A 16,068-nucleotide genomic window follows, 5' to 3' on the forward strand; every position below is an offset into this window, starting at 1 on the left:
GCTATGAACAGAGCAGTCTAGGACAGTTTATTTCAAGCTATTCATTCACAGCTGGAATTACTTTGACTACACATTTTAAAACCTTCCAAGATCAAGTGTAATTTAAAATGAAGTTTCTGGAGGGATGATGCTGGGAGACCGAGGAGCAAGGAATTACAGTAATCTATACAGAACGTGATGAAGGAGTGAACCAGAGTTTGTGCGTCAGTGTCAGTGACGAAAGGGCGGAGGTGAAAAAAGGCAGTCTTAGACAGCTGCTTTATGTGAGGTTGAAAACTGAGGGTGGAGTCGAAAAGTATGGCAAGGTTTTTAACAGTTGAAGTGGGTGTAAGAGGGACAGTGTCAATGGAGAAAGAGAAGTGGGAAAATTTATTAGGGGTGACTTGGATCCAATAAGAATGATTTCTGTTTTATCAGAGTTAAGTTTGAGAAAGTTGTGATGGAGCCAGGGTTTGAGATCAGACAGACAGAGAGTTTTTGATGGGGGAAGTCAGTGGGGGATTTGGAGCTGAGATACAACTGGATATCATCAGCGTAACAGTGAAAATTGAGGCCATGTTTGCGGATGATGTGACCAATGGGAAGAATGTAAATGAGGAAGAGTAGTGGACCAAGAACTGAACCCTGGGGAACACCACATGTGACCGGCGAGGTGGAGGATTTGTGAGGACTGAGGGCGACAAACTGTTTTCTGTTGGTGAGATATGACGTTAACCACTGAAGAGCCAAATCAGAAATACCGACGGAGGAGAGACGGGAGATGAGGATGGAGTGATTGACCGTGTCGAAGGCTGCAGTCAGGTCCAGGAGCAGGAGGACACTGACTGAGCCCTTGTCTGCAGACAGGAGATCATTCACAACACGCAGGAGGGCGGTCTCAGTGCTGTGATGCTTACGGAAACCTGACTGAAAGGTTTCATTGAGAGAGTGAGTGGACAGGAAGGACTGATGCTGGGCAGTAACAACCCTTTCCAGGACCTTGGAGAGAAATGGAAGGTTGGAGATGGGTCTGTAGTTGGTGAGAGAAGATGGATCCAGTTCGGGTTTTTTCAGGATGGGGGTGACAGCAGCAGCTTTGAGAGCAGAGGGGACAAGACCAGAGGAGAGAGAGGAGTTAATGACAGTGGCAAGATGGCCACACAAGACAGATGAACAGGCCTTAAGGAGATGGGTGGGGGCAGGATCGAGTTGACAGGAGGACGGATTGGACTTAGATATTATTTCAGTGATTAAGGGGGGGTTGGCAGGAGTAAGAGGAGAGTTTAGAGACAGCAGGAGGAAGATTAGGGGAAGATGGTGGCTGAGAGGAAGAGGAGGAGAATGAGGAGTATATTTTCTTTATTTTAGCCTGAAAGAAGTCAAGAAAAGCCTGGCACTTCTCAGGGGTGCTTGTGGAGGCAGAGACCGGGGGCTTGAGCAGTTTGTTCACAGTCCTGAAAAGAGATTTTTGTCTGGATTTAGAGTTATTGATGATTGAGGAGTAGTGATTGGAACGTGCAGTGTATAGGGCTTCTTTATACTTCTGGACATGGTCCATACGAAGAAGAAAGTGGACAGTGAGGCCAGATTTCTTATAAAGGTGCTCAAGCCAACGGTCCTCTGCCTTTATTGCCCTCAGCTCTGGAGTGAACCAAGGACAGGAGTGGTTAGCAGGGACAGACCTATGTTTCAGTGGGGCGGCGAAATTAAACAGATCAGAGATGGAGGTATTGTAAAGAGAGACCATACTGTCAGGAGAAGAAAGAGTGTGTAGGTCAGACAAAGATGAAGACTGAAGAGCAGATGAAAAAGCAATGGAATCAATTGACTTAATGTCATGGTAGGTAAGAGAAACTGAAGTTGGGGGAGGAGGAGGAGTTACATGAAAATTACATTCAATGAGCTTATGATCGGAGATACCAGATACAGAGCCAGAGACTGAGATATCAGACAGACCAGTAGAACAGAGCAGGTCAAGTGTGTGTCCATGGATGTGAGTGGGAAAATCAACATGTTGTGTCATGTTGAAACATTCTATTGCAGAGTGAAATTCAGATGAAAGGGAACAGCTACTATCCACATGGATGTTGAAATCACCAAGCATGATGACATTAGTACACAGGGATGTAATGATTATAAGTAGTTCATTCAGTTCAGACAGGAAGCTGGAAGCAGCTTATGGAGGGCAGTAGACCAGCAACATGAGTACGGGAGGAGAGGATACCTTTAAGGCAACGTATTCAAATGAGGTGACGGTGAAAGATGACAATACATTAATAATGAGGTCTGACCGGTAAACTACAGCAAGAAACCCCCCACACACACACACACACACACACACTTAGCCGAGGCTTAGACTGGTAGCTGTAACCAGGAGGGGTGAGCATGTTCAGGTGAAAATAATCACCAGGTAGCTGCCAAGTTTCAGACAGGTACAACATGTCCAGTTTTTTTTCAGTGATGAGGTTATGTATGAACGTGGCTTTGTTGGTTATGGAGCGAGCATTGAAATGGGCGATAATAAAGTTAAGACGGTGTGGAAGTGGCGCAGACACCATTTGGAGTTTTCCCCCTTCCTCCTGCATTGCCTTGTTTTCAGTCACTTCTTTTAGCTGTATAACTTTGTAACCGAAATTATGAAATGACAACAGTAACCTTAAGCCACGGGGTGAAGAAGACGTGTACTGCGCCCACGGTCAGCGTCTGAGACATGGGGACGGGGCGTTTATGTGACCACAGAATCGGGATCTGGGAGTCAGATCCGTAGATGAGTGCCGGGCCTCTGTTGGAGCGATGGATATAACACGGGGATCGAGCGATTCCAAGGGATCGGCACAGATCATACGCCGCAGGATGCAGGCGAATATGCCGATTGAGGCTTTTCAGTTCGAGCTGAGAGTACATGAGTTGCATTGTTGCTAAATAATATATAGAGATAAACCAGATGATTCCAAGCGGAACGCCAGACCGGACAGAGCTCCAGACGCCAGTCATGACAGGAGGAGCGACAGGAGGACTGACGCTGTCACACAGAGGGACCTGAATTAAAAACCACGCACGCTAGCCAACCAAGACCCACTACACAACCCAGCTGACACCATGAAAAATGCAGGCCAGAAAGCCACATTAACCACAGACAAGCTGGGGACAAAAACAAAGCAAAGGGGCAAATGCTCACTCACCACGACTGAAGTCACAGTGCAGGAGACAAGGAAGAGGGCTCGTGCAGGTAAGAAACTGGTGTCCGTTTAACAGTCTCAAAGTTGGCCCAACAGAGCAGAGGACTAAAGTAGCAAAGTCCAGCAGTAATCCAATGTGTCAGCAAGTCCAGCAGTAATCCAACAACAGATTCCAGTGAGATAGGAGTAGGAAGAAAAGAGAAAAAAGAAAAAAGAGAACAACAACACCGGGGAGCAGCGGCAGCCAAAACACGCGCGACGTACACTCAACTGGAAACCGCAAACTAATTAAGTTTGCTAGGTTACTAGTTTCTTTACACTGCTCTGTGATTTAACTGCATTTTGGCCGCATAAATCACACTTCTGCCCATTTGTGCGTTTATAAAATTGTTACTCAACTACCCAGCTGCAGAACGTGCTTTCAGTGTGACCTTATTACTGTACTAGCGCAGCTAGCGCTGTACTAACACAGCTAGCGCAGCTAGCATTGTAGTAATGCGGCTCGCGCTGTAATAATGCAGCTAGTGCTGTACTAACGCAGCTAGCACTGTACTAACACGACGAGCACAGCTAGCGCAGCGAGCAACACGTCGTTAAAAGCTCCTCACGTATACTATAGATCTTGCTCTTTGGAAACGTCATGCATTACAGGTTACTGACTTTCACAAAAACAAACCACATAGAGGACACATAAAGGATGAATACACTCACCGAAGCGCCATCTTTCATGCTCGTAGCCATGGTTACTTCGGTCTTGTGAGGTCAACTGTCCGTGTCACATGACCAGAGGAGCGTCACTTGATTGGCTGGGCATTTGTTCGATTTTGGCTAGGATCGACTATTTATGTCTAAGTCCCCCGGATGTGAACAGCGAATTTTTTGACGCCAAATTGTGAACACTGAATTTTTAACTGGTTTTTAGAATTTTGATGAACTATATTCAGGCATAAAAAATTCACATACATAATTTTGATGCAAAAAAATTCAAAGTAAGACATTCAGCAGCTTTTAAATTTCAGAATCTGATGAGTCTGATTTGCTTCCATACTGGACCAGATTCACATTTACGCTTTTCCTGTTTGAGCTGCAATTTGTTGACAGACCACATCATTGTGATACAGAAGAAAACAGCGCGGCATAGCACAAATGAAAAACAAAAAAACGAAAGTAGAAATGTGAACATAGAATGATCTCCTCAGGGAAAACTGTACATGCCGTCCTGTAGGAATTACAGTTCAGTCTTCCTACACCTCCTGACCTTCCATCTGTTGGACATGAATTCTCATCATGAAAATCTTCTCTCGAGTCTTTGAGTGATTTCAGAAACCCTAACCTTTCACATATTTCCCTTCATAGAGAAAATCAGTGTTCACCTGGGAGCAGTTTACCAATTCAGGACAGATTTAGAACAAAGTCTAATGGAAATGTTTAGAAACATCCTGACATATTCTGACAACCTGTTCAACCATTCTGCAGGTAAAGACTGATGTGATGAACTAATGCTAAATGTTGTGGGGGGGGGGGGGCTATTCAACAGAGACCCGTTAGAAAACATTTAGATCAGCAGGACAGAAGTAGCTGATAATGGAGGAAACAGCAGAAATTATACCGAATCATTTCATGGATGTAACAAAGCATTTACAACTGGTTCAGAGAAATGAGAAACAGATTTTGATGTGAACCAGCGACACGATGATGTGAAGTTTGGAAAAGTAGTTTCTGATCTGAGAAATGAACCAAAGATACTGAGAACAACTGTAATCTCACAGCAGCTCCAGGAAGTGGACGTACGTTTCTCTGAAATAAGACCTGATGTTTACAGAAACACCTTCAAACTGAGCATGCTCAGTTTATTTAGCCGCTGATTGGATATAAAGTGTCTGACCTTTAAAACTGTTTCCTGCAGAAGAACATCTGGACAAACATCTGGAAGAGTTTCCTCATAAGGAGTCGAGTTTACAAGAAACACTGCTGACACCAACGCAGTACTACACAGTAACACGCAGTACTACACTGTAACATGCAGTACTACACAGTACTACACTGTAACATGCAGTACTACACAGTTACACGCAGTAACACGCAGTACTACACAGTAACACGCAGTACTACACTGTAACATGCAGTACTACACAGTAACACGCAGTAACACACAGTACTACACAGTAACATGCAGTACTACACAGTAACACGCAGTACTACACTGTAACATGCAGTACTACACAGTACTACACAGTAACACACAGTACTACACAGTAACATGCAGTACTACACAGTACTACACAGTAACACACAGTACTACACAGTAACATGCAGTACTACACAGTAACACACAGTACTACACTGTAACATGCAGTACTACACAGTACTACACAGTAACACACAGTACTACACAGTAACATGCAGTACTACACAGTAACACGCAGTACTACACTGTAACATGCAGTACTACACAGTACTACACAGTAACACACAGTACTACACAGTAACATGCAGTACTACACAGTACTACACAGTAACACACAGTACTACACAGTAACATGCAGTACTACACAGTAACACGCAGTACTACACTGTAACATGCAGTACTACACAGTACTACACAGTAACACACAGTACTACACAGTAACATGCAGTACTACACAGTACTACACATCAACACACAGTACTACACAGTAACATGCAGCAACACACAGTACTACACAGTACTACACAGTAACACACAGTACTACACAGTAACACACAGTACTACACAGTAACATGCAGTACTACACAGTACTACACAGTAACACACAGTACTACACAGTAACATGCAGTACTACACAGTTACACGCAGTACTACACAGTACTACACAGTAACACACAGTACTACACTGTAACATGCAGTACTACACAGTACTACACATCAACACACAGTACTACACAGTAACATGCAGCAACACACAGTACTACACAGTAACACACAGTACTACACTGTAACATGCAGTACTACACAGTACTACACAGTACTACACATCAACACACAGTACTACACAGTAACATGCAGTAACACACAGTACTACACAGTAACATGCAGTACTACACAGTACTACACATCAACACACAGTACTACACAGTACTACACAGTAACACACAGTACTACACAGTACTACACAGTAACACACAGTACTACACAGTAACATGCAGTACTACACAGTACTACACAGTAACATGCAGTACTACACAGTACTACACAGTAACACACAGTACTACACAGTAACATGCAGTACTACACAGTACTACACAGTAACATGCAGTACTACACAGTTACACGCAGTACTACACAGTACTACACAGTAACACACAGTACTACACTGTAACATGCAGTACTACACAGTACTACACATCAACACACAGTACTACACAGTAACATGCAGTAACACACAGTACTACACAGTAACATGCAGTACTACACAGTAACATGCAGTACTACACAGTTACACGCAGTAACACGCAGTACTACGCAGTAACATGCAGTACTACACATCAACACGCAGTACTACGAAATAACACGCTGTACTACACAGTAACATGCAGTACTACACAGTAACACGCAGTACCATGCAGTAACATGCAGTACTACACAGTAACATGCAGTACTACACAGTAACACGCAGTACCATGCAGTAACATGCAGTACTACACAGTAACACGCAGTACTACACAGTAGCACACAGTACTACACTGTAACATGCAGTACTACACAGTACTACACATCAACACACAGTACTACACAGTACTACACAGTAACACACAGTACTACACAGTAACATGCAGTACTACACAGTACTACACAGTAACACACAGTACTACACAGTAACATGCAGTACTACACAGTACTACACAGTAACATGCAGTACTACACAGTTACACGCAGTACTACACAGTACTACACAGTAACACACAGTACTACACTGTAACATGCAGTACTACACAGTACTACACATCAACACACAGTACTACACAGTAACATGCAGTAACACACAGTACTACACAGTAACATGCAGTACTACACAGTAACATGCAGTACTACACAGTTACACGCAGTAACACGCAGTACTACGCAGTAACATGCAGTACTACACATCAACACGCAGTACTACGAAATAACACGCAGTACTACACAGTAACATGCAGTACTACACAGTAACACGCAGTACTACACAGTAACATGCAGTACCATGCAGTAACATGCAGTACTACACAGTAACACGCAGTACCATGCAGTAACATGCAGTACTACACAGTAACACGCAGTACTACACAGTAACACGCAGTACCATGCAGTAACATGCAGTACTACACAGTAACACGCAGTACTACACAGTAACACGCAGTACCATGCAGTAACATGCAGTACTACACAGTAACACGCAGTACTACACAGTAACACGCAGTACCATGCAGTAACACGCAGTACTACACAGTAACACGCAGTACCATGCAGTAACATGCAGTACTACACAGTAACATGCAGTACTACACAGTAACACGCAGTACTACACAGTAACATGCAGTACTACACAGTAACACGCAGTACCATGCAGTAACATGCAGTACTACACAGTAATATGCAGTACTACACAGTAACACGCAGTACCATGCAGTAACATGCAGTGCTACGCAGTAACATGCAGTACTACACAGTACTATGCAGTAACACGCAGTACTACACAATACTACACACTACTATATACTAATAGGCAAAAAGACTATAATCTAAATACAGTATTTACAGTAACTACAATATTTACAGTATTTACAGTAACTACAGTAGTTACAGTAGTAGTGTAGTACTTTAGTTTCAAGGTTCACCTGAGTCAGAGCTCAGGTGAACCTTACAGCAGTAGTTTAGTTTATTTCAGCTCAGGTGAGACTTACCTGCAGGTGGCTGACGATGCAGAACGGTTCTGGTCGGTTCAATCCACAGGTGGAGGTGGAGGACAGCTGGTGGGCTCGACCAATCAGAAGGTCTCCTGTTGCCGGGTAGCAGCTGCCTTCAGTGCACATATCGCTGAGTTCCGGGAACACGACGTCATCCACGGAGGCCCCGCCCTCCTGAGCACAGGTAAACACCTGCAAAGCTGAAATCAGAAAACAGCTTGATAAAAACAGGTGCAAAACACAGGTGATCTGCTGAAGCCCCGCCCACTGGTTTACAGACAGGTCAGTGAATCGCTTTCGTCTCATTGGTCGACTCGGGAAACTGGTTTTTACCGACAATGTAACTGATTACATTTTTCAAATGTAACTGGGTACATGTTACAAATGTAATTGAGTACATGCTCAAAATGTGCATGTTGTACATGTAATTGATTACGTTTTAAATGTAACTGAGTACATTTTTTAAATGTAACTGAGTACATTTTTAAATGTGTGATTACATGTTACAAATGTAACTAATTACATTTCAAATGTAACTCAGTACATGTATAAAGTGTGTTTCCAGTGAAGCTGTTTCTGTAATGAATCAATCAGAGATCAATAATCAGAGTTAATTCTGATTAATGAACTGTTTTGGGTGAGACATGATCAGTTCCAGTTATTGACCATTAACTGATCAATTCCAGTTATTGACCATTAACTGATCAATTCCAGTTATTGGTCATTCAGTGATCAGTTGCTGCTGTAACTGAATCAGTGAATTGATCAAACTCATTGATCCTGTTTCAATCCTTTAATCAATAAACTGATGAGAAACGAGTTTAACTTTCCTCTTGTTCTCGTTGAATGTGATTAAATCTCAGTTTTCTGTTCAGTAAATGAAAGTTTTTAAACGAGTAAAAACCAGATCTGAGTTCTCTGATCTTCAAACTCCACTGAGCTTCAGTTAAAGTTTCATAAAGTCCAACTGAACTTTGTTCTTGATGAACTCTCAGTAAATTAAAGTTTCTAACAGAGTAAAAACCAGAAGTTAAAGTTTAAAAAGTCCAACTCACCGAGCAGCAGACACAATTGAAGCTGCAACATTCCTGAAGATTCTCCCAAAGTTTGGACTGAAAACCCCCTCAGATCCTCCTGATCCTCTGATTCTGCTCTGATTCTGGTCTAGACCGACCCTGAGACCCCCTCAGACCTGCAGCTCCTCCTTCAGCTCCTCCTTCAAACATCCAGCTTCACTGCAGAACAAACATCAGGCGGCTTTTCACAATAAAACTCCTGAAACTATAAAACAAAGAGAACATCATTCAGTAAAGGAGGATAAACACATAAACGACAACAGTAAACACACATAAGCAACAATAAACACATAAACAACAGCAGTGATAAATAATGAATGAGAACCAGCCACAGGATAAACTACAGGTTTTTCCTTATGTCTGAATTCTTGCTTATGTTGTACGTCACTTTGGACAAAAGCGTCTGATAAATGAAACTGTAGAATTGTAGGATAAACTTCCATCAACTGAAACTAAAACTGTTCAACTTCGCTGATCTGATGGTTTTTATTCTTTGTTTAAACTTCTAGAGATGAACCTGATCTCAGATCAACGTCTCTGTCGCTGCTTTCAGCTCCAGCTCACCGGCTGATTATTGACTACAGGTTACTGATAACTAATTATTGATAACTGATAGATTGCTTTATTCTTTTTAAGCTGATTTTTCTCCTGAAGAATCTGAAACTCTGCGACCCTCAAACACCTCCTCACCCCCACAGCATGGAGTCTGCAGACAAAAGACATTCCTGAAACCCCTCCACCTCTCTCACACACACACACACACACACACACACACACACACACTCCCCCCTCAGTGGAGCCTCACCTGCAACAACAAAGGAGGAGGTGTGTGTGTGTGTGTGTGTGTGTGTGTGTGTGTGTGTGTGTGTGTGTGTGTGTGTGTGTGTGTGTGTGTGTGTGTGTGTGTGTGTGTGTGTTGTGGGGGTTGGCAGACCCCCCACCTGAACATCTGAAGAGTCATTCAGTGTGTGTGGCCTCGGTGCATTGTGGGTAATGACTGTGAACGTGTGGCGGCCTGCAGAGAGAGCTGTCAGCCAATCGGAGACGAGCTCATCTGAGGACAGAACACTCACACCAACACACACTTTAACTCACACACTACCAGTAACATAATTTCCTTTATTTCTTGAATTTTCTTCTTGGCCTGTATTTATTTTCTGTGGTTCAGAAACAGGTTTTTGATGTTTCTTTTGTTTTTTGATTGTTTTTGATGAAAACTGGCTGCTAGCTTGGAATTCCTTTGTGCTCACCAATGCTACCATTCCACAGTTTGAGATCACTTAGAAATGTCTGTATGTTTGAAAGAAAATCAGTTTTTCCAATGAAGATAACATTAAATGAATGATAAATCCAGTGTAGACATACAGTAGTTAATGTGCTAAATGACTATTGTAGCTGGAAACGTCTGATTTTTAATAGAATATCTCCATAGGGGTACAGAGGAACATTTCCAGCAACCATCACTCCTGTGTTCTAATGCTACATTGTGTTAGCTAATGGTGCTGAAAGGCTCATTGATGATTAGAAAACCCTTGCAGTTATGTTAGCACAAGGATAAAAGTGGGAGTTTTCATGGATGACCCCAGACTGTGAACATTTGAGATGAAACATCAGCTACTCACGAAATTAATTAAACCAAAGTTTGGAGGACAGAAGTTTAAAGTGACACTAAATTAGAAAAAAGATTTTTGTTGAGCAGTAGAACTCTGTTCTTCTTCTGATAGAAACTTAAACAGCTAGAGTGTCTGGACAGAAACTAGACTGCACCCATAATCTCACATTTACATCAAGAAGATCATTTAACATCTTACTGATCATCTTTGATCTGATTTTCTGATTTCTGATTACAAATCAAGCCAAACTGTTTAAACTCTGATATAAATACAAACAGCAGCTTTAAAGTGAAGGCTAGATGGTTTTAGATGTTTCAGACACAGTTCTTGAGAATCTAAAATCCCAGGAACATTACTGACTGTAAAAAAACATTCAGATTATTTATATCATCTTGACACTAACCGCAGATAGAAGAACCATGTAGGGATCATGTTCTTTAAATACAGTTCAACTCCTCATACTCTGAAACAAGCTGGAGGAGATGGAGATCACCTCTTGGATGATGGACCATCTCACAGGTTCAGAAAGACTCTGATGATACAGCTGGTGTGGATCAAGAATGGGCAGGAAGGGGAGTATGGGTACCTGATTAACCTTCACAGACTGGACCTTCTGCTGAACATCTGCAGGACTGAGGAGATGGTGGTGGACTTCTGCATGTCTAAACTGGCCAGAGAGGAGGACACTGAAGCGGTGCAGACCTACAAATATCTGGGTTTGCAGCTTGACAACAAACTGGTCCATGAACACAGATACCTGGTTCATCCTCAGGAGAGGAAGATCCCTCGACGTATGCAGTGAAGTGCTGCAAATGCTTTACTAGTCAGTGGACGCCAGTGTTCTTCTCTGCTGTGGTCAGCTGCTGGACAGGCTGCTGAAGAAGGCTGGCTCTGAGCTCAGCAAGAGGACAGATCAGTCCATCCTGACCATCAGCCACCATCTCCACAACATCCTGAAGAGAGGAGCAGCTGCAGTGGAGGATCGTCTCACTGCTGCAGGAACAGTTCAGGAGATCCCTCCACACCCATCAGGCTCGGTCCAGATGAATTCTCTGTCTGTCTGTCTGTCTGTCTGTCTGTCTGTCTATCTATACTTAGATGAAACCAATAACACAGCTTTATAATGCAGCATTCTGAGCACATTTTACTGAATAATTTCCAAACATTTGCAAAACCAAGAAAAACAAGATATAGAAAAACAAATACTCTTAGCAATTTTACAGTACACACTGCTTTGTGGTATTTGTGTGGAACAGTACTGCAGTAGAGTGCAGTATTTAAGAGTAGTACTGTGAATATACAGTCATGAACACGTTTCCATCCACCTATAAAGTCATCGTTTATCAATTCAGTCTTTAGTTCCCAATAACTCAATATTGAAAAACAGTGATGTATTTTAGTTCTTTTATAGATTTATGATAGATCTTCTATGACTCTCTTAAGGTAGTCAGATGTCTCATCATCTAACTAGTGAATGGATGAGTGAGTTCCCTCGGTACCTACCTACTGTCTGAAGATCTAATACTATCTAACCACAGCAAAGGAAACACACTTGGTAGAAACATCAGGGAAACATGATCCTGTTGAGCTGGAAAGGGTCAAAAACATACAAACAGAAATGCTAATATTTGGCTAAATTTGTCCATTTCCACCTCAGTTTGGTTCTTCTGGTTTCAGTCTACAATCCTCTAATTCATCTTTGACTCCTCTGGACAGAACTGGTTCAGTTCCACTAAACTTGTGTTTCTGACTCAGACTTGTTTCTTCATCAGTCCTCAGGTTCTTGATGGGTTTAAGTCAGGACTTTGGGGAGACCAGTCTAGAACCTTCATTCCAGCCTGATGGAACCATTTCTTTACCACGTCTGATTTGTTTTTGGACTCATTGTCTGGTTTAAACATCCAACTGTGTCCAAGATCAACCTTCTGCTGATGGTTTTAGGTTCTCCTGAAGAACATGGAGGTGATCCTCCTTCTTCATTATTCCATTTACTTTGTGTAAAGCTCCAGTTCCACAGAGCATGATACTGCCACCTCCATGCTGGATGGTAGGTTTGGTGTTCTTGGGGTTGAAGGCCTCACCTTCAGTTTTTGTTCCATCTGACCTCAGAACTTTCCTCCAGAACCTTTTCTTTGTCCATGTGATGAATGGAGCTTTAAGGTTCTGCTTCTAGAGGAAGAACTTTTTTCATGGATCCTCTAGAACCCTGTGGACACTGAGAGCTGTGTTCAGCAGCTTTTCATTCATCCAGACCTGCTTTCTGATGGTTCCTGATTGACTCTTGACCATCCTGAACAGTCGTCTCTCAGCAGCAGGTGGTAGTTTGTGTTTTCTTCCTGATGGTGGCAGTAACACAACTGGACCATGAACTTTATCCTGACAAACAGATGATTGTGGATCTGAAGCTGCTTTGAAACGGCTCGTTCAAGTCAATGATATTCTTCTTCAGATCTTTGCTGAGCTCCTCAGACATTCCCCCTGTAGTGTTTGAGTCTAATGAGTGGATCTAATGGTTCTATTTAAACTGATCAGAGGAGTCAGCAGCTGTAGTCGACTGGAATTACTCGTGAAACTAAGAAAATTTGACAAACACAACTTTGTACATCAGCAAATCTGACAATTCAAGTTATTGTTTGTATATTTTTGACCCAGCAGTCATATTCCTAGAAGACCTTTAACAAATCTATGAAATAACCAAAGTGAATGGTTGTTTTTTTGTGTTTCAGTGGGTCTAAAAAGTTCTGAGGTATTGGAAACTGAATAATCTACAGAGTCTGGATGGATGAAGACTTTAGTTTCTGACTGTATGAGGAGCAGTACTGCAGTACTGAGCAGTATTTATGAGGTACAGATGGTGTATCCTTCGGCTCGGCTGGAGATCTCCTGTCGAAGTGAATCCACTGTCTGCAACAACTCGGACACTTCAGCAGCTTTTTGGTTTTTCCTCTGAATCAGCTGCAGGATCTTCTGCTCCAACTCTGCCAGAAACACAGTTAGAGGTTTCAGAAACCAGAAAACCTTCATGAGCTGGACCAATAAGAAACACTGATCATCAACATGCAAAACCACTCAATCAGCTGATCGATCAGTTAGATCCACTACTACTCCTCATGTTGACAGTACTACTGCTGTCAGTACCACTGCTGATAATACTACTGCTGATAATACTACTGCTGTCAGTACTACTGCGGATAGTACTAGTGCTGATAATACTACTGCTGTCAGTACTACTGCGGATAGTTGTACCGCTTTGCTGTCAGTAGTACTGCTCTGCTGTTAGTACTGTGTGGTTCCACCTTGTGAGGTTCTTGGAGTATAACCGGAGTGGTCCTGTATGTTAATTGTGTTCTATGTGTTGCTGATTTTATGAATAAACTAAAGAGAACCACCTTGTATCTGTCGGAGTTTGTCCTCCATGTCTCTCTGGACGTCCTCGGCCTCCTTCATGATGTTTTTCAATCGATCTGCAGCTTCACCACTAGTGGTCTGATTCAGCTGTTTCTGCTTTAGAACCTCAAACAGCTTCATGACATCATCCAGCTCCTGGTGGAAGGACAGCCAATGAAAACAGAGCAACATCAAAGGAACATTCTGATTGGCTCACTGGAGACTGCTCCTGGAGGAAGACATCAAAGAGAACATGTTCTCTCTGTATTCAACCAATCAGCTTGAAGAACTATGCAGCAGTGCTTCTGGAAGAAGAACCTACACTGGAGAAGGAACTCTGTTCGCCCTTGAAAGAGGGTCTACAGAGTCTGTCCCTACAAAAGGTTCTAAGGGGAAGGTAGTTCCTGAAAGAGATTCAACAGAGATCGTTGTTGAGGGATGTTTTGCAGAGACACTTCCTGTAAGAGGTTCTTCAAGGGCCATTCTGGATGACATTCTGCAAAGTCAGTTCCTCAAAGAGGCTCCACAGAGATGGTTCCTGTAAGAGGTTCTATAGGGACAGTTCCTGAAAAGTGATCTACAGGGTGTGCTCCTGAAAGAGGTTGTAGAAGGTCAGTTCTTGAAAAATATTATACAGGATTAGTTCCTGAAAGAAGTTCTAAGAGGGTGATTCATAAAAGAGGTTCTACATGGACAATTCCTGTAAAATGTACTATGGGATCAGTTCTTCATAGGGGTTCAACAGTTCTTGAAAGAGGATCTAAAGGGTTGGTCAATGCAAGATGTTCTACAGCAATGGTTCCTGTAATGATAACAACAAATGCATGTTTACCTGTATCAGTGGTTCATGTGAATGCTGCTTATACCTCCAGACAGCAGAGGGCATTTGGTGTCTGTGAATAGATTAACTATAGAACTCAGATAGGTTTTAGTGTTCGTCTCTGTACATGTGATGAAGTCACATTCAATATAAAAGACCTTCTTCTTCAAGCAACGGTCTTGTTATTGAGAACCCACAACAATAAACAACACATGGTGTCAGAAGATGGTCTTGAAGAGAGGTAATGCATGCAAATATAAACAAAGAGGACGAGCTACTGAGGCAAGCTAATGTTAGCCACCCAGCTAACCATACCGACGTATCAGCTCAGCAGTGAACTTTGTGTTGCTAACTCGCCATGAGAGAAAGTGGACTAGCGACGACAACATGCACGGCTTAGACCCACCACCCACCTTCAGCTTAATGGGAATGTAGCAGAAAATTGGAGGAGATTTAAGCAACGCATCGCTTTGTACATATCGACAATTGGACTTGACGAGGCAAGTGACAAAAAGCAAGTGGCAGTGTTTTTGCATGAAGTGGGTGAAGATGCACTAGAAGTTTATAATAACTTCACGTTTGCTGATGGAGACGGAATGAAGCTAGATAAGATAATGGAGAATTTTGAAGCTTACTGCATACCTAAGAGAAATGTGACATTTGAGAGGCACAGATTCTTCACGTGTACAGAAGACAGGAGAGACAATCGATCAGTATGCAACAGAGTTACAGAACAGAAGTAAGACATGTGAATTTGGAGGACTGACAGACTCTTTAATAAAATACAGACTTGTGTGCGGGATTCCTGATAATGGAGAGGCTACTGAGAGAGGAAAATCTCGACCTGGAAAAAGCACTGAAACTGTGCAGAGCGGCTGAGACTGTAAAAGTGCAAGCAAAAGAACTGGTCAGTGACAACTGCAAGGTAGATGCTGTGAACAAGAACACACACAGAATCAATAAAAAGAGTGCTGTCTCTGAGATTAAACAGCAGTCAGTCACCAGTTAACAGGGACAGTAAAGAAAAGACTTGTGTTCGATGTGGCACGCAGCATCCATCCATCCATCCTCCATACACCGCTTTATCCTCA

At 42.6% G+C, this 16,068-nt stretch overlaps 2 protein-coding genes across 9 annotated transcripts in view; both read right to left on the bottom strand.

The window, feature by feature from the left end:
• Nucleotides 1-16,068, bottom strand: part of LOC110971039 (laminin subunit beta-1-like) — a 176,029-nt gene that overhangs the window by 74,323 nt on the left and 85,638 nt on the right. Inside the window, exons 1-2 of one of the 8 annotated variants that reach the window (XM_051951629.1) lie at nt 9,137-9,318; nt 8,079-8,281 (exon numbers count right to left, since the gene is read on the bottom strand). The exons of 2 other annotated variants lie outside the window; for them this stretch is intronic. In XM_051951629.1, the coding sequence (XP_051807589.1) occupies nt 8,079-8,281; nt 9,137-9,167 (234 nt within the window). In that variant the 5' untranslated portion in view covers nt 9,168-9,318. Of the gene's footprint in view, nt 1-3,161; nt 3,843-3,869; nt 4,079-8,078; nt 8,282-9,136; nt 9,319-16,068 lie in introns of those variants that run through there. 5 more of the 8 variants (XM_051951627.1, XM_051951631.1, XM_051951628.1 and 2 more) reach the window with 5 other exon arrangements.
• Nucleotides 11,153-16,068, bottom strand: part of LOC110970740 (laminin subunit beta-4-like) — a 60,678-nt gene continuing 55,762 nt past the window's right edge. Inside the window, 2 exon segments of the mRNA XM_051951637.1 lie at nt 11,153-13,748; nt 14,160-14,313. Of these exon segments, the coding sequence (XP_051807597.1) occupies nt 13,609-13,748; nt 14,160-14,313 (294 nt within the window). The 3' untranslated portion in view covers nt 11,153-13,608.

This window comes from Acanthochromis polyacanthus, chromosome 8 (genome assembly GCF_021347895.1).
Source record: "Acanthochromis polyacanthus isolate Apoly-LR-REF ecotype Palm Island chromosome 8, KAUST_Apoly_ChrSc, whole genome shotgun sequence".
Taxonomy (NCBI): Eukaryota; Metazoa; Chordata; class Actinopteri; family Pomacentridae; genus Acanthochromis; species Acanthochromis polyacanthus.